This window comes from Cyrtonyx montezumae, unplaced genomic scaffold (assembly GCF_038088225.1).
Source record: "Cyrtonyx montezumae isolate F1298 unplaced genomic scaffold, pur_monq_1.0 scaffold_17, whole genome shotgun sequence".
Classification (NCBI taxonomy): domain Eukaryota; kingdom Metazoa; phylum Chordata; class Aves; order Galliformes; family Odontophoridae; genus Cyrtonyx; species Cyrtonyx montezumae.
This window is the reverse complement of record NW_027071903.1, coordinates 20,276,781-20,295,356: the sequence shown is the minus strand read 5'-3', so window position 1 is coordinate 20,295,356 and position 18,576 is coordinate 20,276,781. Positions and strand designations below refer to the sequence as shown.

General features: G+C 57.2%; 4 protein-coding genes across 5 annotated transcripts; 3 read left to right on the top strand and 1 right to left on the bottom strand.

Annotated features, from left to right (window-relative positions):
• Window positions 1-193: 193 nt before the first annotated feature.
• On the top strand, window positions 194-2,601 carry FAM219B (family with sequence similarity 219 member B). Its single transcript, XM_065734220.1, has 6 exons — window positions 194-268; window positions 356-479; window positions 550-640; window positions 978-1,055; window positions 1,363-1,411; window positions 1,651-2,601. The coding sequence occupies exons 1-6, from the start codon at window positions 194-196 to the stop codon at window positions 1,807-1,809; spliced, it is 576 nt and encodes a 191-aa protein (XP_065590292.1). The 3' UTR covers window positions 1,810-2,601.
• Window positions 2,602-2,756: 155 nt separating this feature from the next.
• MPI (mannose phosphate isomerase) lies at window positions 2,757-5,478 on the bottom strand. The gene is made up of 8 exons (XM_065733629.1): window positions 5,461-5,478; window positions 5,259-5,386; window positions 4,978-5,178; window positions 4,760-4,901; window positions 4,493-4,675; window positions 4,212-4,385; window positions 3,939-4,147; window positions 2,757-3,432 (listed from the first exon to the last, which is right to left on the bottom strand). The coding sequence occupies exons 1-8, from the start codon at window positions 5,474-5,476 to the stop codon at window positions 3,214-3,216; spliced, it is 1,272 nt and encodes a 423-aa protein (XP_065589701.1). The 5' UTR covers window positions 5,477-5,478; the 3' UTR covers window positions 2,757-3,213.
• A 121-nt stretch (window positions 5,479-5,599) lies between these two features.
• Window positions 5,600-13,667, top strand: SCAMP2 (secretory carrier membrane protein 2). The gene is made up of 9 exons (XM_065733651.1): window positions 5,600-5,742; window positions 8,514-8,594; window positions 9,157-9,246; window positions 9,938-10,055; window positions 10,650-10,778; window positions 11,157-11,316; window positions 11,792-11,893; window positions 13,083-13,200; window positions 13,305-13,667. Exons 1-9 carry the CDS (start codon window positions 5,686-5,688, stop codon window positions 13,449-13,451), a joined length of 1,002 nt encoding a protein of 333 aa, XP_065589723.1. The 5' UTR covers window positions 5,600-5,685; the 3' UTR covers window positions 13,452-13,667.
• Window positions 13,668-14,152: 485 nt separating this feature from the next.
• On the top strand, window positions 14,153-17,462 carry ULK3 (unc-51 like kinase 3). 2 transcript variants are annotated; one of them, XM_065733627.1, is made up of 15 exons: window positions 14,153-14,400; window positions 14,539-14,679; window positions 14,887-15,007; window positions 15,098-15,202; window positions 15,271-15,414; window positions 15,782-15,864; window positions 15,935-16,090; window positions 16,175-16,280; window positions 16,427-16,467; window positions 16,545-16,647; window positions 16,745-16,809; window positions 16,911-16,989; window positions 17,078-17,118; window positions 17,199-17,246; window positions 17,325-17,462. In XM_065733627.1, the coding sequence occupies exons 1-15, from the start codon at window positions 14,299-14,301 to the stop codon at window positions 17,445-17,447; spliced, it is 1,458 nt and encodes a 485-aa protein (XP_065589699.1). In that variant the 5' UTR covers window positions 14,153-14,298; the 3' UTR covers window positions 17,448-17,462. The 2 variants fall into 2 exon arrangements, with proteins under 2 accessions (XP_065589699.1, XP_065589700.1); XM_065733628.1 differs by lacking the exon at window positions 16,175-16,280 and having other exon boundaries at window positions 15,782-16,090.
• The last annotated feature ends 1,114 nt before the right edge of the window (window positions 17,463-18,576 follow it).

Below are 18,576 nucleotides of genomic sequence, written 5' to 3'. Positions count from 1 at the left end.
CCTGTTCAGCGCGGTCACAGCGGCAGTCCGGAGCCCTCTGCCTGCGCACGGTGCCGTCTTAATCCGCATGCGCAGCGCGGGGCATGCCCTCACCTGCTCCTCATTGGTTGATTTCTTCTCTGCTCGCTGCCATTGGCGGAGAGGTAGGGCGACGCGCGCTGCTATTGGCGGAGGGGCGGGGCGACACGCGGCCATGGCGACGGGCGGCGGCGGCGGGCCCGGGGCTGCTGCCGCTGCGGGCCGAGCGGGCGGGGGGCGGGGCGAGGCGGTGAGGGGCGGGGCTGGGGGGGCTGTATGGGTCTGTATGGGTTCTGGGGTGAGGGTGCGGCGCACGGGGCCGCCTGTGGGGTTGCAGCGTGGGGCTCACTGTGCTTCTTTCCCCCCGCAGTCGCTTCGCAGTGACAGGAGGGCGGGCCAGCGAGGCGGCGGGACCACCAGGAGCGGGCCCTATACCCTCAGCCGGGCTCCTGCTGCTCTGCGTAAGTGTGAACCCCAATGTGATTAACATCCCAACGGGACTGTCGGCCCTCACCCTCTCCTTGCTTGCAGAAAGGCAGAGGGAGGTGGCCAAGGCGGCACTGCAGCGGCACGGGCTGCTGGGGGGACCGGGCAGGCCCCCACCCAAACCAGCAGCCAAAAGGTCAGAGCCCTTCTGTAACCAAATTGTGGGGTTTACCCTTGTGTGGGGTGCTGGGGGGTGGAATGCTATGGGGATGGGATTGGGGATGCTGCAAGGATGGAGGTTCTGCAAGGTTTAGAATGGGGATGCTGCAAGGTTGTGGCTGGGGATGCTGAGAGGGTGAAGATGGAAATGGGGATATGCTGTGAGGATGCAGTGGGGCTGGGGATGCTCTGGGGATGAGGATGGGGAAGCTGCGGGGATGGGGATGCTGCAAGAATAGGACGTGCTGTGTGTTGGGGACGCAGGTTCCTGCTGCTGCCCATCACTTTGTAGCCATGTCCCCACGTGCCTGCAGGTCGGTGAAGTTTCACAAGGGCTACGTGGCACTCAGCCAGACAGCAGATGAAAGCCTGGTGTCCCTGGACTCAGACAGGTGAGCGTGCCATGCTCACTCCGGGTGGGTGTTTTTAGAGGACCAGCATGTTAGATAAGTGCCCTGGGGAAGGATTTGCTGAGGACTAGCCTGTAAACCTGATTGCGTTGGAGGTCGATTTGCCTTGATGCTTGGAGAGCGTAAAGATGCATCTGTGATGGGGCTGGGTACCTGCTAGCAGCAAAACACCTCTGACACAGATTTAGCAAGTAAACTACTCAGCTCCCTTGGGGTTTTTTGACGCTTCCCTTGTCTGGCTGACGAAGGATCTTGCAGCACTCACTCTGACATCATCTTTTCATCCTAGTGATGGGGAGCTGGAATCGAGGGGCTCCTCTGGCTACTCCTCTGCTGAGGCAAGTCCAGGTTTGGCTCCTGTCCCCCCACGCAGTTCCTGTGGTATCCCCTACCCCATTTCCCCCTCAGGGCTTTGCACTTTGCCTTCATTTCTAATCACTGTGATGCTGCTGCTTGTTCTTGAGGTTAACTAAACCCTACTGGTTCCTGTCCCCCCCTGTCACACCCACCACAGTGTTAACCAGAACACCAGTGACACTAGCAGGGAGCATTAATCAGCCCCATCCTCTCTTTCCAGCAGGTGAACCAGGATCTGAGCCGGCAGCTGCTGCAGGATGGGTACCACCTGGATGAGGTCCCAGATGATGAGGACCTGGACCTCATCCCTCCCAAGACTGCTGCCACCTCCTCTTGCCCATGCTGCTTCAGGGATTCTCTCTCCTGTGTGGTCCAGTAGGTGCTGCTCACGCAGGACACCTCAAAAGCCACCACGTTCTGTGTCCCTTGGGATGCTCAGTGGTGTCCCAAGAGCTTGGCACTGCTGTGTGCTATGTTACAGCACCCAGCCAGCCCCAAACTGCTTCTTGTACAGAGCACTATCACAGGGGGGGCTCAGTGACATTTGGCCATGTGAGTGTCATTTGTCACCAGGGTAAAGAGGGGACTCACACCAGACTCGTTCTTCAGCCTTGAACAGCTCAGACACTACGCACCCAGAGTGCCCTAAAACCACAACCCCACCTCTACAAGGACACTACTTGACACAGTCCTCCTGAATCTGTTCATTGAGCAAAAAAAAAACCCAACAAAAACAGGTCAAATTGGAGCAACTCCCCAAACTAGGCGCTGTTACATTCGTCCTTATGTCTGTGCATCTTCCTCATGCTGCCAGCTGTGCAGGGCAGGAAGGTGCCCAAAGGGCTGCTTGCTTTTTCTTGGGCTAGATGTGTTTTTTTGTTGTTAGATACAAAAAGGGACTGATGGGTTCTGTGTTTTATTTATGATGTGTTCCCCCCTGGGGGCCCTTCCTAGCAATTGTAGTGCAGCTCAGCCCATTTGGGCACGGATTCAGGGCAGGAAAGTTCTGCTTGGTGTGGGTTTTATAAGCTGCCTTAAATCTGTACTGTAGAGGACAATCAGCTTGTTAAAAAGAAACCTTATTTAAATAATCTATGTCTAAAGAACTGAGGATTTTTGGTATGCTCCTTGTTGGAGGAAGCACTCAATAAACTGGATCTTGTTACTCAAAGCTTATCTTACTGCTGATCCATCCTGCTCCCCCATGGGTGCTGATGTCCATCAGCCTGCCACCTCCCACACCACCACGTTCCCCCTGGAGCCCCCACTTGGGGTTGGGGGAGCCAGCAGTGGATGTGCTGCCTCTTCCAGCTCTGCACACAAGGCTGAGGACAAAGTCACCACTTTATTCAGAGCACCAGTCACCTGAGGACATCCAGACCCCACTGCCTTGTGAAGCCACCCCATTGGCAGGTGGACAAAGGGACGCCCAGCAGATCCCAAATCTCCTTCCTCCCGGTGGAAGCCTCAGCATCACATTTGCAGGTGTAAGCAGCGGTTCCTAGAAGAGCCCAACAAATCCAGAACACCAAACAAAACATAAATAATCGTCGTATGGTGTTAGTAGCACTGGTACGGACTGACCCTAGAGGCTGTGACACTATAGGGACACGAATATCTCAGCCCCAAAGAGCAGGTTCAGAAGGCAGAGGAGTGTGAGATGCTTCTTCTAGAAATTGGATGCAGGTTGCTTTGAGTTTCACTTTCAGGGTGACTTGAGCTACTGACCAGGCCTACTTTGGTTTCTATCTACCCTGGCGTGTGGGGATGCTGAGGATCCCGCTCAGAGCAGGCAGCAGGCTCGGAAAAGCAGCATCCCCTCAGCTGAGGACAGGTGCAGGGAGATGCTTTCGTTGGCAGAGATGAAGATCACGGAGCCCCGGCGCAGGGTCATTTCGGATGCGGCGGCTGTGGAGGTGCCCACAGCTGTACCTTGGATCACCAGCAGGATGCTGGCAGAGTCCAGTGCAGAGATGAGGTAGAGCTTGATCGAGGAGGGAATCTGCAACAGAATGGGGCAGATCTCCAGCACCTTTCTTTCTCTTTGGGACTAGAGGCACTTATTCTCCTTGCCAGCCCAATGCCCAAAGCTGCTTAAGAAACCAAGCAAGCTCCAGGAAGAATATGGGATAGAGGAGAGCTGGTTGCCTCCAGCAAGCCCACCCTGAGAAACTGAGCTTAGGCAACACCAAGATGCCCAGAGAAATAGTGGATAGGATCCCTGGAAGTGTTCAAGGCCAGGCCGGATGGGGCGCTGGGAACCTGAGCTAGTGAAGGGGCAGGAGATTGGTTTGAGATGGTCTTTAAGGTCCTTCCAACCCAACCTAACCCAATCTTTGTCCTGCAGAGCATAAGGAGTGTGGTCAGGAAGTGGGGAAGCTGCTGTCCCCAACATCCAAAACTCATTCAGGAAGCAAGCCTACCCCTGGGATACCACAAGATCAGTCGAGCACCTTTAAGACTTTCCTGCCCAAAGAGCTGAGGACCCTAAAAACTTGCCCAGCTCACCTCTATCCTCATCAGTGTGAAGTCAGGCACGGGTGGGTCATAGATGAAGACGGAGGGATCCAGTGGGCTCTGCACGGCTGGGAAGATCTTGGAGCTGCTGGGTGCCGGCGTGTAGTTGAGCATCTCGCAGAGCGTGAGCACGTCAATGAACTTGGGGGTGAGGCCAGCACGCACCGTGTTGTCCGAGCACGCCATGCACTCCACACAGTCTGCAGGAAAGAGATGTCACTGTACAGCGGTGGGGATGGACGGTGTGCCCATCCCTGTGCTCACCTCCCTGCAGATAGGCGTGGGGCTCGTTGGCTGCCAGGAACATGGCCTCGCCGGGCTCCAGCCTCACCACGTTGAGGAAGTAGATGGAGAAGCAGCCGATGTCCCCAGGGAACTGAGCATGCAGGCGCAGCAGCAGGTCTCCATTGCTCGCTGATGTGTCCTGCCCTTTGGCCACTGCAGGAGGCACACGGCTGGGGTTAGTGGGAGCACACCCAACTCGGAGCCTGGATCCTCCGCTAAGATTGAGGTTCCAGCGTCCTACAAGCGAGACGTTTGCCCACCTTGCTTGGAAATCCTCTCCACCAGCAGGCTGAGCTGCTGAGTGAACGTCTCCTTCTCACTCTTCATCAGGCAAGTGAAGCAGACACGCAGGGCGGCCGAGACGCCGCGGGGGTCGTGGCTGACGCTGCGCTCCAGCTGCTCAGCTGCCACCTCACCCACCAGCGCCCGCAGCTCGGGGACAGCTGCAGCAGGGACCGGTCAGTGGCACTGCGGACCCACCGGGATGGGCACCCCGTGTCCCTCCTCCCTGCCCCGACAGGGCTTACCCCGCAGGAAGGCGGCGATCTCCTCCACGGGCCGGAAGCCGCACAGCCCCTCAAAGGGGGTGAGTGCGATGGCCATCTCAGGTTTGTGGTTGGTGTCGGGGTAGTGCTGGGGGAACTGGGCGTGCAGCTTGGCTGCCAGCTCCTGGAGGGTGACAGGGATTGTCCCCAGGGCCAGGCGACGGTGGCGTTGCCGTGGATACGAGCTGGGGCACGCTTACCTTGTTGGGGTGCGCCTGGATGGAGAGGGCGGTGCGGACGGACAGCACCTTGAAGAGGAAGGGCAGGCAGCCACCAAAAGCATCGCACACCTTGGGGCCCAGGCAGGTGGGGTGCTCGGCCAGCCACGAGCCCAACGTCTGCGGGGGCTCACGGCCATCCAACACCTCTGCGTCACCGCTGGGGTGGGCGCCCATCCACAGCTGCGGGACAGCGTTATGTCCCGCTCAGTCCCGGAGCGGCGGCGGGACACGGGGACACAGGGACGGAGCGTCAGCCTCACCTCGGCGTAGGGTCGCTCGGGCTCCACGCTCGCCGCGGGGTCCCCGCTGGTCACCAGCTGCGCCACGGCGCTGCGCAGCCCGCGCTGCCCCCATGCGTAGTTCCGCACCGGGCAGCGCAACGGGAACACTGCGGGACGGAGAGGGTGAGCGTCACCGCCGCTGTCACCGCGCACGTCCGCCCCCCCCCCGCCCGGCACTCACCGCGCGCCTCCGCCATGGGCGCTCCCGACGCGATCCCCGCGGGGCGCCGCTCTCCGCACGCCCCGCCCCCTCCCGCCGGACGCTGTGACGTCACGCGGCGAGGACGTGCGCAGGGAGGTCACGTGGCGCTCCGCGCAGGTGCGTTGGCGGCCCCGGAAGCGGAGGAGAAGCGGACGAGGGAGGCAGCGCGGAGCGGAGCGGCGGCGCCCGGTTGGCACCGCCCCCATGTCGAGTTTCGACACCAACCCGTTCGCCGACCCGGTGGACGTGAACCCCTTCCAGGTGCGCCTCGGCCCGCTCTCCCCTTCCCTCCCCTCGCTCCCTCCCCGCTCCGCTCCCCTCCCCTGGCGGCCGGTGGGACGTGGCGCTGACTGAAACCGCACCGTCCAATGGCGGCGCCGCTCCCGCCGCTCGCAGCCAATCAGAGCGGGGAGGCGGGACCGAGGGGTGCTGCGCATCGCGGCAGTGTCCGGCGCCCCCTCGAGACCGCGCTCGTGGGGTCCGGCGTCTTTTGGGGCCCGGGGGCTGCCCCTCTTCGGGTGTCGGCCTTTCCGGGAGGGGTCGTGGGGGCTGAAAGCTTCCAGTTGTTGGGGGGGGGGGGTCAACTCCCAGCAGAGCTTGTCTGTCTCCCAACGCAGAACTCGAACAGCACTCGGGCACCTCCCAGACACAGGGTTGGGTTTGGGTGGGTTTGTGGAGAGCTCAGGGAACGGGCTCAGCACTCCCTGTGGGAGCATTCTTGCTGGAGCGTTCTGTGATGCTGTAAGAGCAGGTGAGGAGTAGCTCCGTGGGTTAAACATGGCTGCATTGGGCTCTTCTTTGGGCAGTTGTGTTATTTCAGGACTCCCATGGAATTCCAGGTGAGCACTCTCTCTCGTGCTTAGGCCTTGCATACCCTCATTCTGTGGGAATGGAAGGAACAGAGGAACATCCTCACTGGCAGGAGCTGTTGTCTCAAAGAACTACAGCAGGAACCTTGCCAGAGCAGTTCTGTGGCAACATAGAGTCAGACTGGACCAGGCCCTGAGCACCTCCTTGAGCTGTGAGAGGATTGCACCAGATGGCCTTTCTAGTTCTAATCTAAGATCCCTTCTAGTTCAGAATGATTCTGCAATTCTTTTTAACTTTTCTGTCAGCACAGTTCATTCCAAATGGAGAATTATTCCACGCTTGGGCACCTGAAGTGATGAAAACTTGCCTCCATGTCTCTGTACAGACTGTGGGGCTGTGGTGAGGGGGGCAGTGGGGGATCTGCTGGCACTGTAGGTCAGTCCCATAACTGATGGTGTGTCTCTGAGTTGGGCTCAGCCCACCCAGACAGATGGAGAAGGGTGAGGGCCTTCAGGTTTTCAGGCTTCCCCTGGGCTCTGGAGCAGGAAACAGCATAAGGAGATTTGCAGGAGTCCGTCGAGCAATTACTCATCAGGAAGGAAGAGCGTGACGTCCAGAGCAGAGAAGACTGTGGTTGCTTCCCTAAAAGAGAACAGCCAGGTGCCTTGCTGCATGGGGGGCAGCCTCAGAGTGCCTCAGTGTTCGGATGGAGCCACGTTTTCTGTGTTTTGCAGCATGAAGGATCAACCTTGCATTCATTTCCAGAGGGTCATATGTCTGTGAGTTCGCAGCTGGTGGAAATAACATGTGATATGGCTGTGGTTTGTGGAAGCTACACTGCTGAAGGCACACTGATGTATGTCCAAGCACTGCAAGGGTTCTGGTTTTTTTCTATCATTTAGGCACACTTGTGTAGTGGCAGGCAGCTAAGCTGTGCTGCCTTGGCTAGTTAAGTACTTGGGTTAAAGCCGTGCTGGAAGGTAACAGATTGTTCAATATCAAACTTTGACTAAGTGGAGTGGTAGTGTTCTTTCCATTGGTGTTCCTGGAGACTGCTGTTCTCTTGGCCTTTCTGATAGCAGTGCCACTGTCAAGTTAACTACAGAGCTTCTTTTCCCTCTGGAAACAAGGGATGGATGCTTAGGTGTCCCCCTGCATCTCCTCATTCCCAGTCACTTTTCCCCCAGTTTGATGATTCTCTTCCAATGGCTGTACAGCCTTTCCTTTCTTATTCCTGTGCTTTTATGAAGGTTTCTTTTCCTCATGCAGTCACCTGCTGGATGTCAGCCAGGCCGAGCCTTTGCCTGCCCTAAACTGAAGATACAGCGTGGGTATGGAGCAGCTATCGCGTGCTAAGCGGCGTGCCCAGCAGCGAGGGGAGGTGCAGCATTACTCATTAACCACCCTCTGCACTTCTCACCTGGCAGGAGGCCGCACTAAAAGCCATGGGGACCTCTGTGCTGAAGAGAACCAAAGGACTTGTCCCCAACACGTGGGCTCAGTTGGCCTCTACACACGTGTTCAGTCTCAGCCTCAAATGCTTCTTGCCCCATTAACCACAGAATTGCTTGAGCTCAAGATGTGAATTGTTGGCGGAAGGGGAGGAATAAAAAATGGTTTATTTTAGTTTTCTTTGGCTACACCCAGATTGACAGGCTGTTCAAGCTGGCAGCTGGATTTCTGAGCTCACAGAGGGCCTCACTTCCTTAATTATCAGCGATAGGAGTGCTGCTGAGTTCAAAATCTGGCTATTAAAAAAAAATCTGTTTACGGAAAAAACATTGTATATAAAAGTGAAAATACAGTGTGCGTTGCAGATGAGGAGAGAGGCACTTTCAAGTAGGAGCTGCTGTGAGTACCGACAAAAGAGAAAATAAAAACGTTGTAGTTCTTCAGATTTGCTTCCTGGCTGTGTAGGAGAATGTATCTCTGCGTGCCCCAAGGGACAGTGTTGTCACAGAACCTTGTGAGCTGCCTCCAGCTGGGAGAGCTGGAGGACCAGAAATGTTCTGGGCTGGTGTCCTCGGCTCACCCAGCTGCTGAGTCAGGCAGGCTGCCTGTAGGGATGCTGCCTTTTGGATTCAGTACTCATCCCAGTGAGCCTGTGTCAGTCCTCACCCTGCTAAAGTTAGCAGGGTGCTGGGAGGAGGGCAGAGCAAGTGGTGCTTGAGCTCGTGGAGCCTTGTGCCCGTTGCTCATTTGACTTTGCTGTCTTCTTTCAGGATCCTTCGGTGACCCAGCTCACAAACACCAGCCAGAGTGGCTTGGATGAATTCAACCCCTTTTCTGAGAGCTCCCAGCTGGTACGTGTGTGTTTGCACTGGGTGTCTTGGCTTTGGTTTCAACAGTCTAGAGGGTCCCTCGGTAGGTGCATGAGGAAAAAAAATGTGAGGCATTCACAGCTGATTTCCCCAAGGACATTGTGTGCGTGGCAGGCTGCAAGCCAGAGACACTGAAACTCCTCACTGGAGCTCTGTGTTCCTCTGGAACTGTTTATCCATGATGTATTGTGGCATCATCAATATTTATTTGGTTTCTGCATTGGGAGCTGAGCTGCCACACTTGATATCACCAATGGATCACTGCAAGAGCTTCAGTCTTGCTTCCTGGTTGCTGAGGTGGGAAAAGGAGAGCAGGAAACTGGGATAAAAGAAATACTTGTGGTTTAAGCTGCTCAGAATCCCACCTGCTTTCTCTTTTACCCAGTAATCCTTGGGAGCCACATCCCTGGGGCGTTAAGGAAGGGATGTGTTTTTGAGAAGGTAGAATTGCCTCCTGCTTGTTTTAACAGTGATAAGGTCCGAGCTATTCTTTGCCTGAAGAAACAGTCTGTGATGTTGTTCCCTCATTGCTCCTTGCTTTCAGACAAATGCAGCACGGACGACGCCAGCCACGCAGCCCTCTGCCCACTCACAGCCCGCAGTTCTGCAGACATCTGTGGAGCCCACCCCACAGGTATGGGAGAAGGAGCTCCTCTGTGTGTTGGAGACATGTGGGGATAGCTCTGCTGGAGTAGAGCAACACCACTGGGTTTTGTTCAGCTGTGCACAGTGAGGTCAGAGGGTCTCCTGGGGAGCCACCCCATCTCTGGGGAGTGTAGGAGGTAAGGATGGGTCTGAGGCTTGGAGAAGCTGCATCTGGGAAGGTTGATGTTAGACCAGAAAAGCAACGTGTAGTGAAAAGGGATAGAGACAAAACTGACAGGAGCCCACAGACTGGAGGATCTGCTGTCTTCCAGGCATTGATAAGAGGGTGAGGAGGTATGTGTGCCTTGCAGGGGTAGGCACATGCCTCGTGGGTGACGTATTGGGTGGCAACAAAGCCAGCTGGAAAGTAGAAGCAGCTGCAAGGAAGGCAAAGCTTTGCTGAAAGGAAACAGAACTTCTTGAGGACTCCCCCTGCCCCATTTTCAAGTAGGCTAGGAAGGGAACACCTGGACTGAGTCCTGCATCAGTTTTAATCTTGTCCTCTAGCATGCAAGGCAGGCAGGCAGCCTCGGGATGTTCCACAGGCACCCAGTTTCCCTCCTTTGCTATTGTGTTTGTGCCTCTTTTCCAGTTTGGCATCTGATGTGTTGGCAGTTGGCATTGCCACTGGCTTGGGTGGGGAAGAACCGAAGGGCTTACTTTATTTCCACCTTCTTTAGGCCGTGGCTGCAGCAGCACAGGCTGGGCTGCTTCAGCAGCAGGCAGAGCTAGAGAGGAAGGCAGCTGAGCTGGAGAAGAAGGAAAGGGAATTGCAGAACAGTGCTGCCAGCATTAATCGTGAGTAGTGCTTCCTGCCTTGTCCACAGCCAACGTGATGCCTGGGGACACCCATGCTGCTTGCTTTATCACCATGGCCACTGGAAGAAGTGGCTTTGGTCTGTCCAAAGGAATCCCTCTCTTTGTCTCTGGCTTTTCGTGGCTGTGGCAGCCCTGTGGGGGCTAAACCTGTCACTCCTTTGCTTATAATGAACTGTCTACTGTAGGGCTGGGCAGGAGATGAGCTCTGAGATGAGCTACTGGAGTCCAGCTCTGGATTTTTATCGGTCTTGTTGCTATCTTAACCAGAGCAAAACAGTGTTTTCCCCTAAGCTCAAATGATTGAGCATGGACTTGCAGTCCTGAGTGCTCGTGGTGGTCCTTTGGACACAGAAACTCTACCTCCCACAGAAGAAAGCTTTCAACTTTAGGTTGCTCTGCCGTGCTGCTGCCAGTGGGATTAACGCATTGAGCCTGGTTACCCACTGAGACCCAGCCTCCCCCAGGGTGCTGATGTCAGTAGATATGAGTGCAGCTTGCAGATGAAGGCGTGCCAGTGGCCTCTTCAGACCAGAGGAGAGCAAGCAAAGAACTGCTCTTTTGTCCCTTCTGCAGCGAGACAGAACAACTGGCCGCCCCTTCCCAGGAAGTGTCCCATCAAGCCTTGCTTCTATCAGGATTTTTCTGCAGACATCCCAGCTGACTACCAGCGGATATGCAAGATGCTTTATTACCTGTGGATGCGTGAGTAATAACCTGAACTGCCATAAAAGTTCTTTCTGTGGGTGATTCTGAATCAAGTGCTGAACTTTGCTCTGCATTAAATGCTGTAGGTCTTGTCTGTACAGGTAAAATAATGCTTCTCTTCCTTGTCTGTGAAGACATGTAAAGGTCGACAGGTCGAGTTTTTGCTTTGGGGAATAGCTCATTTTTTCCCAGAATTTTGGTGGTTATTTAACAGAGACTTTACAGGGTGAGGCTCAGAAAGATGGTGCACTCAGGAGGTCGGGTGCAGAACAGTCTCAGCTGCCTTTGTCGGTTCTGATGCTCTGCAAAGATTTAAGAATGGTTTGTGAGGTTTTGGAATGTACTGATGCTTCTTTTCTCTTCCATCCTGACCAGTGCATTCAATTACTTTGCTCCTGAATCTGCTCGCTTGCTTGGCATGGTTCACGGTTCAGACAGAAAGAGGAGTAGACTTTGGTCTCTCAATCCTGTGGTTTGTTTTATTCACCCCTTGTGCCTTTCTCTGCTGGTACCGACCGATCTACAAGGCTTTCAGGCAAGTACTGTTTTGCACTGCAATTGGGGAATAGAAGTAGGAGGAGCTTTGGTTTGATCTGCTCCAATACAATACTGCCTGCGGGATTTTTCCAGCTCTTTGCCTTCTTGAACAGATCAAACCCACTTGTGCCTAAATATATTAGAAATATCTGATGGAACTTGATGATAACGATCCTTTTTTATCGTGAAACCCAGGCCTGGCCAACGTAGGGTCCTACCTGTTTGGTGTGGTAATTCATTGAGCACACTGTGCCCCTTAAGGAAGCTGTCCCCACCCCACCTCACCCTGGGCAGTGGTGGTGTTGCAATATGCAGTGGATATATTTTAAGTCGTGTCACTGCACAAGTTCCTTCTGAAACCACCTCCCTTTAGCAGGAAGTTCATGGCTGAAAATGTTCCCACTTCTCAGAGAAGGGAATCTGTGCAGGAATCACGTCCTTGGGTTTCACTGCTGCTGCCGTCTCTCCCGCAGGTCTGACAGCTCCTTCAGCTTCTTCGTCTTCTTTTTCGTCTTCTTCTGCCAAATAGCAATCTATGTCATCCAGGCTGTTGGCATCCCTGGCTGGGGAGACAGGTAAGCTGAGCTGAGCAAGCTGGTACAGCCCTGCCCTGCTGTCAGGAGCTATGGGGCCCAGTGCTGCTCTTTTGCTGACAGCTGTCTGTTCCTTCTCCCGTGTCTCTCGCCTGGCAGGTCTCAGCTGGTGTGTCTGTCTGCTCTGCTCATCCTCTCGTAGCCCCAGCGAAGGCACACACGCTTCCTCTGCTGCCACAGCCTTAAAGGACTGTGTGCACTCTCCCAGTCTTACTCTGCAATTCTTTTCCTAAGTGTTTCCTATCCCTTTGTTACATTGATCGTATCTGTCTTGTCTCTGAACAGAGCCTTCCCCGCTTGTAGGCAAGCCTTCCTCCCTCCTCTGGGGGCTGTAGCACAGGGGTGAGGAGTCTCTCACCCTTTCCTGTTGGCACAGTAGTCCAGGCCCCCAAATTGTCCTCCCCTCCACCACCACAACAAAAGCAATGGATTTCTTTTCACCTTGCTGTGTCGGCTGCGGATCAAGTTCCCACGTTGTGGTACTTGTGAAGAACAGAGAACAGGTTAACAGCAGTTTTCCCCTGAGGGAGAGCCTTCAGGAGAGGAGTGCAGTGAAACTGCTCTCTATTTTTGCCTGCTGCCTGTAGAACAGCTCATGGGCAGAGCTGTCCTCATGCTTCCCCCCTCCCCTCAGTCATGGGGGACTGGGAGGGGGCACTCCATTTTTAGTCCAGCGTTGGAGAGCATGCGTTGAACTTCCAGCTCCGTCTCCTCGAGCCAGACAGCAGATTTATTTTTAGCTGCAGTGTTGCATTTCTGCTTTTAATGCACAAGGAGTTGCACAGCACGTTGAGTGAACCACGCCGTCCCGTTGGATCTCCATCCTCCCAGTGGTTCCATGGCCTGTTTGCTTGCTCAGCTGCAGAGATTCTTTCCTGTAGTGCTGCAAGAGTGAGGCATCTCGGTGTCTTGACCCACAGCTGAGCTCTGAGAGCTCCCAGTGTCACCTTGAGAACTGGCACTTGTCACAGAGGAGCTTCTTCTGCAGCCTTTCCTCTTTCTCCCCTTTCCCTACACTTTGGGGGGGGGAGCTGTCGCGGTGACACGTAGCTCTGGGCTCCAGCTCTGCTCCAGCCTCTCCTGACGCTGCCTAGCTGCGTCTGGGGAAGGTGTTAGGAGTGCCTTGATTTGGGAGGGCAGCAAGGCGAGGCTTACCCGCCCTCTCTTACAGCGGTTGGATTGCGGCGCTGTCGGAGCTGCACGGCAACGTGGCGGTGGCCGTCATCATGATGGTGGTGGCAGGGTTCTTCACGCTCTGCGCCGTCCTCTCGCTCTTCCTCCTCAAGCAGGTGAGTGGCTTGGTGCTGCTGGGATGTAGGCGTGTGGGGTCGCCCCCTCTCACCTGGGACGCAGCATCCCTTACCCCCTCAGGCTGATGTTTTTCCCTCTCCAGGTGCATTCCCTGTACCGCCGCACTGGAGCCAGCTTCCAGAGGGCTCAGGAGGAGTTTTCCCAAGGCATCCTCACCAACAGAAGCTTCCAGAACGCGGCAGCCGGGGCGGCCTCGTCAGCTGCACGCAGTGCTTTCCGGGGCAACTGAGTCCTCCTCAGGGCCGCGGCCGCCTCGCTTCCCCTTCCGTTGTCACCCCAACCTTCATTTTCTAACGATGCACTTTTCGTGGGTACCATGTTAGCTCTGTGATGCCGACTCCAATGGGAGGAGATCTGCGTCGTAGCTTCAGCTGGCCTCGGTTTGTGACAGTTAGCATCCCTGCCTTGCTCTAGGATGTGGGGAGAGGGTTTGGGAGGAGGGGAGGGGGGGAACGTTCTCTGAAGCAAATATCAGTCTCTGTCCAGAGCGTTTGTCTCCTCCTCCTCCTCCCTCCCAGTACTGTAGCAGGGAGGCGAGCAGCAGGAATTTTGATTTTACTTTCTCTTTTCTATCGGCCTGTGCTATGAACAACTTGATTTCATCTGCTGTTTTCTTTTTTTTTTTTTTTCTCCTTATTTTTTGGGGGAGGGGATTTGGGGGGGGTGGGATTGGAGGTGAGATTTTGTAACTTGCATGTAGTTTGTTGTTCATTTTACGAGCGGAATATTGTACCTCTGGTTTACTACACTTAACACGATGCTGCATTTGGACCTCTTACGTGCTCCGAGAGCCTGGGTGATGTCGTATGGGGGGAAACCTGCGGGACTCCAAACCCCGGGGGAGAGAAGGGATGAGTGGGAGCTGGGATGGGGGAGCGGGGTGGGATTTTGCTTTACTCGCGTGTGGGCAGGGCGAGCAGAACAAAAGACACCAAAGCGACGCGGTAGAAGTAAACGTGGGCTCCCACTCGCTTATCCCAACCTCCCGGGGCTCAGAGCCGCCGTGGGAAGCGGAGCCCGCCCCTTCCTGCCGGGGCGGAGCTGGGGACGGAGCCGGAACCGGGCAGCGGGGCGGCATGGCAGGGGGAGGATGTGCCCCTCCTCGCCTGGACGGCTTCGTGCTCACCGAGCGCCTCGGGACCGGCACCTATGCCACGGTGTACAAAGCGTACGGCAAGGTGCGGGACGGCGCGGCTCTCTGCACCCTACGGGCTCTCCATCCCTGTGGTCCTACTCGGGGAATTGGGGGGGGGGGGGGGGGGAGGGCGGAGTGTCGGTGGTTCGGTCCACGGTGCTCTCCGCTCATCCCCGGGCAGAGGGACACGCGGGAGGTGGTGGCTGTCAAGTGCGTGAGCAAGAGGAGCCTCAACCGGGCCTCGGTGGAGAACCTGCTCACCGAGATCGAGATCCTCAAGACCATCCGTCACCCGAACATCGTGGAGCTCAAGGACTTCCAGGTGGGGCTGGGGGACGTCCCACGGGGCTGGGGTATCCTATAGGGTTGGGGTGATCCCCTAGGGCTGGGGGTCGTCCCGTAGGGCTGGGGGTCGTCCCGTAGGGCTTGGGGTCGTCCCGTAGGGCTTGGGGGATCCCGTGCGGCTGGGGGTCGGCTCAGGGCCCCTTAGGCTCTGGGATGTGGTGAGATGGGCTGGGTGGCCTCGCAGTGGGACAGTGACCACATCTACCTGATCATGGAGTTCTGCGCCGGTGGGGACCTCTCCCGCTTCATCCGTATGCGACGGATCTTGCCTGAGAAGGTGGCACGCATCTTCCTGCAGCAGCTTGGTGAGGACCTTGTGGGTCTGGGGGGTGAGAGGACCATTGGGACTCCTGGTGTCAAGGCCAGCATCCCTACCTCCCCACTCGTCCTTCCAGCCTGCGCCCTGAAGTTCCTCCACGACCACAATATCTCCCACCTGGACCTCAAGCCTCAGAACATCCTGCTCAGCACCCCGGAGAACCCCCAGCTGAAGCTGGCAGGTCGGATCCCTGGCCCTACAATGCTCTGGGGCGGTGGCGGGTGACCCCTAACCATGCTCTCCCCATAGATTTTGGCTTCGCGCAGTACATGTCACCGTGGGATGAGAAGCACGTGCTGCGTGGCTCCCCACTCTACATGGCCCCCGAGATGGTGTGCCGCCAGCAGTACGACGCCCGGGTGGACCTGTGGTCAGTTGGTGTCATCCTTTATGGTGGGTCCTTCTTCTGTGCACCCATCACTCCACAGCCACTCCTAGCAGGGAGTGGCCAGGGTCCCAAAAGGTGGGGACCAGCCCCATTGTGGATAGAAGACCATTTTGGATCCCCCATCCTGGCATAGGGACACTCCAGCCCCATGGGTGCTGGGTCGTGTTCCCTGTGTTCAGATGTCCACAGTGTTGATGTCCACCACGGTGATGTTCACCGCGTTGACCTCTCCCTGCCCCCTATAGGGCAGAGGGAAAAGCTGTGGGACCCCTCAGCTCCTGAAAACCCTTTGCTTGATGTCCCCCTGGTGGTACCAAGAGCGCTGTGGGGTGCACCCCCACGCGACCCCCCTCCTTGCTGTCCTCTTTGCAGAGGCACTTTTTGGACGACCCCCTTTTGCCTCCCGTTCGTTTGCTGAGCTGGAGGAGAAGATCCGCAGTGACCGAGCCATCGAGGTAACATTGAGATGCCATGGGGTAGGGCCACCGGGTCGGGCCATCTGCTGTCACCGCTGTCCCCTCGCAGCTGCCCAGCCGACCCCCACTGTCCCCGGACTGCAGAGATCTCCTGCAGCGCCTCCTGGAGAGGGACCCCTTGAAGCGTATCTCCTTCGAGGAGTTCTTCTCCCATCCCTTTGTGGACATGGAGCACGTGCCCGGCCCCGAGAGCTTGTGCAAGGCGGTGAGTGGGGATCCAAGGTGGTGGATGGCGATGTGACGTGGTGGGACCAAGCCCTGGCCCTGAGCCCCCCCCCATCACCTCCAGACCAACCTGGTGGTGGAGGCAGTGAAGAAGGATCAGGAGGGGGACGCCTCTGCCGCGCTCGGTCTCTACTGCAAAGCTCTGGAGTATTTTGTGCCCGCTCTGCACTGTGAGTCCCTGCGTTCCCAGCTGGTTGTGGGGTGTGTAGAGCTGGACAGAAAGGGGCAGGGGGTTGGAGCAAATCTGCTTGGGTGTGGGATTGTGGCACCCCCTGCAGCCCTCGCCCCTGACGTAGGACCCCCCCTTTGCCCCCAGATGAAGGCGACGCTCGCCGCAAAGAAGCCATCCAGGCGAAGGTGAGCGTGGGGTGGGAGGGACCATCTGTCGGGGGTGTCCCCACGGCACCGTGCTTCACCCGGCCCCACTGCTGCAGGTGGGGCAGTACATCTCACGAGCGGAGGAGCTGAAGGCGCTGGTCGCTTCCAACAGCAAGAGCCTCCTGCAGCAGGGAAACCCGGCCAGGGAGATCCTCAAAGGTGCTCTATGGGGCCAAGCCAGCTTGTCGGGGGGGTGGGAATCTGCCTGCGGGGCCTACCAGCAGGCTGAAGGTGCCCCCCATCTGTCTCCTTGCAGAGATGGCCAAGGACAAGCCGCGGCTCAGCGCTGCGCTGGAGATGGCTTCGGTGGCCGTGGCGAGGGTGAGCCCTGGGTTTTGGGGTCCCACTGCTCGTGGGGGTGGAGCCCACCCTGGTCCCTTCAGAATATTCCTGGAGCTGGTGATAGCCAGGGTCTCTTGCAGGAGGAAGAAGGCAAGGATGACGGTGACACACTGGAGCTCTACCAGCAGAGTCTGGGTGAGCTGCTGCTGCTCCTGGCTGGTGAGTTGCAAGGGGCGGGTGGGGCTGGGGGTGAGTCCTATGCCCTGATGACCCCACATCCCGGTGACCCCACACCCACACCCTGCAGCAGAGCCGGTGGGGAGGAGACGGGAGCTGCTGCATGCAGAGGTGAGCCCCCAAGCCAGCCCTGACCCTGCCAGCCCTACAGGGACACCGTGCTGACGGGGCTCCTTAAATCTGTCTGCTAGATCCAGACCCTGATGGCCCGGGCAGAGTACTTGAAGGATCAGATCAAGGTGGGCAATGCTGGGGATTGGGGGGCTGATGGTGGTGGCGTTGTGGGACTGATGGCGGTGACTCCTCTGCCCGTGCAGATGCGGGAAGCGCAGTCCATGGGCAAAGAGGTGCTGGCAGAATCTGTCCGGAGCTGTGAGTCCGCACATCCTTTTATCTGTGGACTCTGTGTCTGCAGAGGCCCCCCTCCCCCAGCCAGGTGACCATCCCCTCCATCCTCCCCCTTCTTGCAGCCTGCACCTTGCAGTGACACCCAGTGGGATGCTCCCGGCGCCGCGGTGCTGCAGATGGCTGTGGAGATGGCTGGGCTGAGCGTGACTGCATTTTCCCGTCAGGAGGAGTCCCTGCCTGGAACGTCTGCTGCAGCAGCAGCCTGCGTGCCCGCGGCGGGCAGGTTATTCCACTCCAATTCCCTCCTCTGGCTGGGCAGCGCCGCGGCGGCTGCTGCTGCTGCGTGCAGGCACGCGGCTGTTGCGTGCACAGCCTGCAGCTCACCCCGACCCATGGGGAAAGGCGGGGAGGGGGGGTGAAAAAAAGTACAGCACTGATCATTGGCGGTGGTTCGTGGCGTGGGGTTTTGCTTCCCTGGGAGCGGGGCAGCGCTTCGGCACGTTGGTGCCTCATGGGTGTCCTGAGGTGCGGTCAGTTCTCAGCCCACCCCTGGTAATTGGGTGCAGGGAAAAGCCCCTGCAGAGCCCAGGGGCAGGGTCTGGCTCCACGTGTGCTGCAGTGCTCGGGGCTGGTGGGCTCTGTGCTCTCTGGTGGCAGTGGTGCACATGGACGCTAAGGAGCAGGGGTCTGTTCTCCACATCTGCTGTATTTCAGGGGCTGTAATTTACCGTCTGGAATAAATCCTTTCTGGGGGTTTCTCCGTGTGCCTTTAGGGAGCCCGAGGGGTTGGATGCCCCATCCCATCCAGATGTGCGTGGCGGCAGCGGTGTCACCCAGAGCCACCACACAGAGCCCTGGGCTGTGACCTCCTCTTGCAGAGACCTTTTTATGGGATTTTTTTGCCGCATTATTCCGAGCAGAGATTATATCCCGAGGCTTTCAAGAGCTTTCAAGCCTCCCGCCCTTGCAGCCAGCGAGCGCCATCACATATGCCTTCACGCTCTGCCTGAGATGCGCCCCAATCCGGAGCCGTGTCCCCGGGGTTGGTGTCGGGATGGTTTAGGGTCAGATTGTACCGGCTCTCCTTGACAGTGAGGCTCGCAGCCGTGGGGGTGAAGCTGTGCTCCCCATAGACCCCCGGTGCTATGGGATGAAAGGGATTCGGGTAGGTGGGTCAGTGTGATTTCCCCCCCTCCCACTCGGGTTTTAAGATTCTCCCCC

Bases quoted from the DNA above. Each gene is read 5' to 3' on its own strand.
- SCAMP2 (XM_065733651.1), top strand. From the start codon at position 5,686: ATGTCGAGTTTCGACACCAACCCGTTCGCCGACCCGGTGGACGTGAAC. The intron at 8,595-9,156 runs GTACGTGTGTGT...CCTTGCTTTCAG, and splicing joins TTTCTGAGAGCTCCCAGCTG to ACAAATGCAGCACGGACGAC. The intron at 10,056-10,649 runs GTGAGTAGTGCT...TCCCTTCTGCAG, and splicing joins CAGTGCTGCCAGCATTAATC to CGAGACAGAACAACTGGCCG.
- MPI (XM_065733629.1), bottom strand. The intron at 4,676-4,759 runs GTAAGCCCTGTC...TCCCTGCTGCAG, and splicing joins GATCGCCGCCTTCCTGCGGG to CTGTCCCCGAGCTGCGGGCG. The intron at 4,148-4,211 runs GTGAGCACAGGG...TCTTTCCTGCAG, and splicing joins CCACGCCTATCTGCAGGGAG to ACTGTGTGGAGTGCATGGCG.
- FAM219B (XM_065734220.1), top strand. From the start codon at position 194: ATGGCGACGGGCGGCGGCGGCGGGCCCGGGGCTGCTGCCGCTGCGGGC. The intron at 1,056-1,362 runs GTGAGCGTGCCA...TTTTCATCCTAG, and splicing joins GTGTCCCTGGACTCAGACAG to TGATGGGGAGCTGGAATCGA. The intron at 1,412-1,650 runs GCAAGTCCAGGT...CTCTCTTTCCAG, and splicing joins CTGGCTACTCCTCTGCTGAG to CAGGTGAACCAGGATCTGAG.
- ULK3 (XM_065733627.1), top strand. From the start codon at position 14,299: ATGGCAGGGGGAGGATGTGCCCCTCCTCGCCTGGACGGCTTCGTGCTC. The intron at 14,401-14,538 runs GTGCGGGACGGC...ATCCCCGGGCAG, and splicing joins TGTACAAAGCGTACGGCAAG to AGGGACACGCGGGAGGTGGT. The intron at 14,680-14,886 runs GTGGGGCTGGGG...GTGGCCTCGCAG, and splicing joins TGGAGCTCAAGGACTTCCAG to TGGGACAGTGACCACATCTA.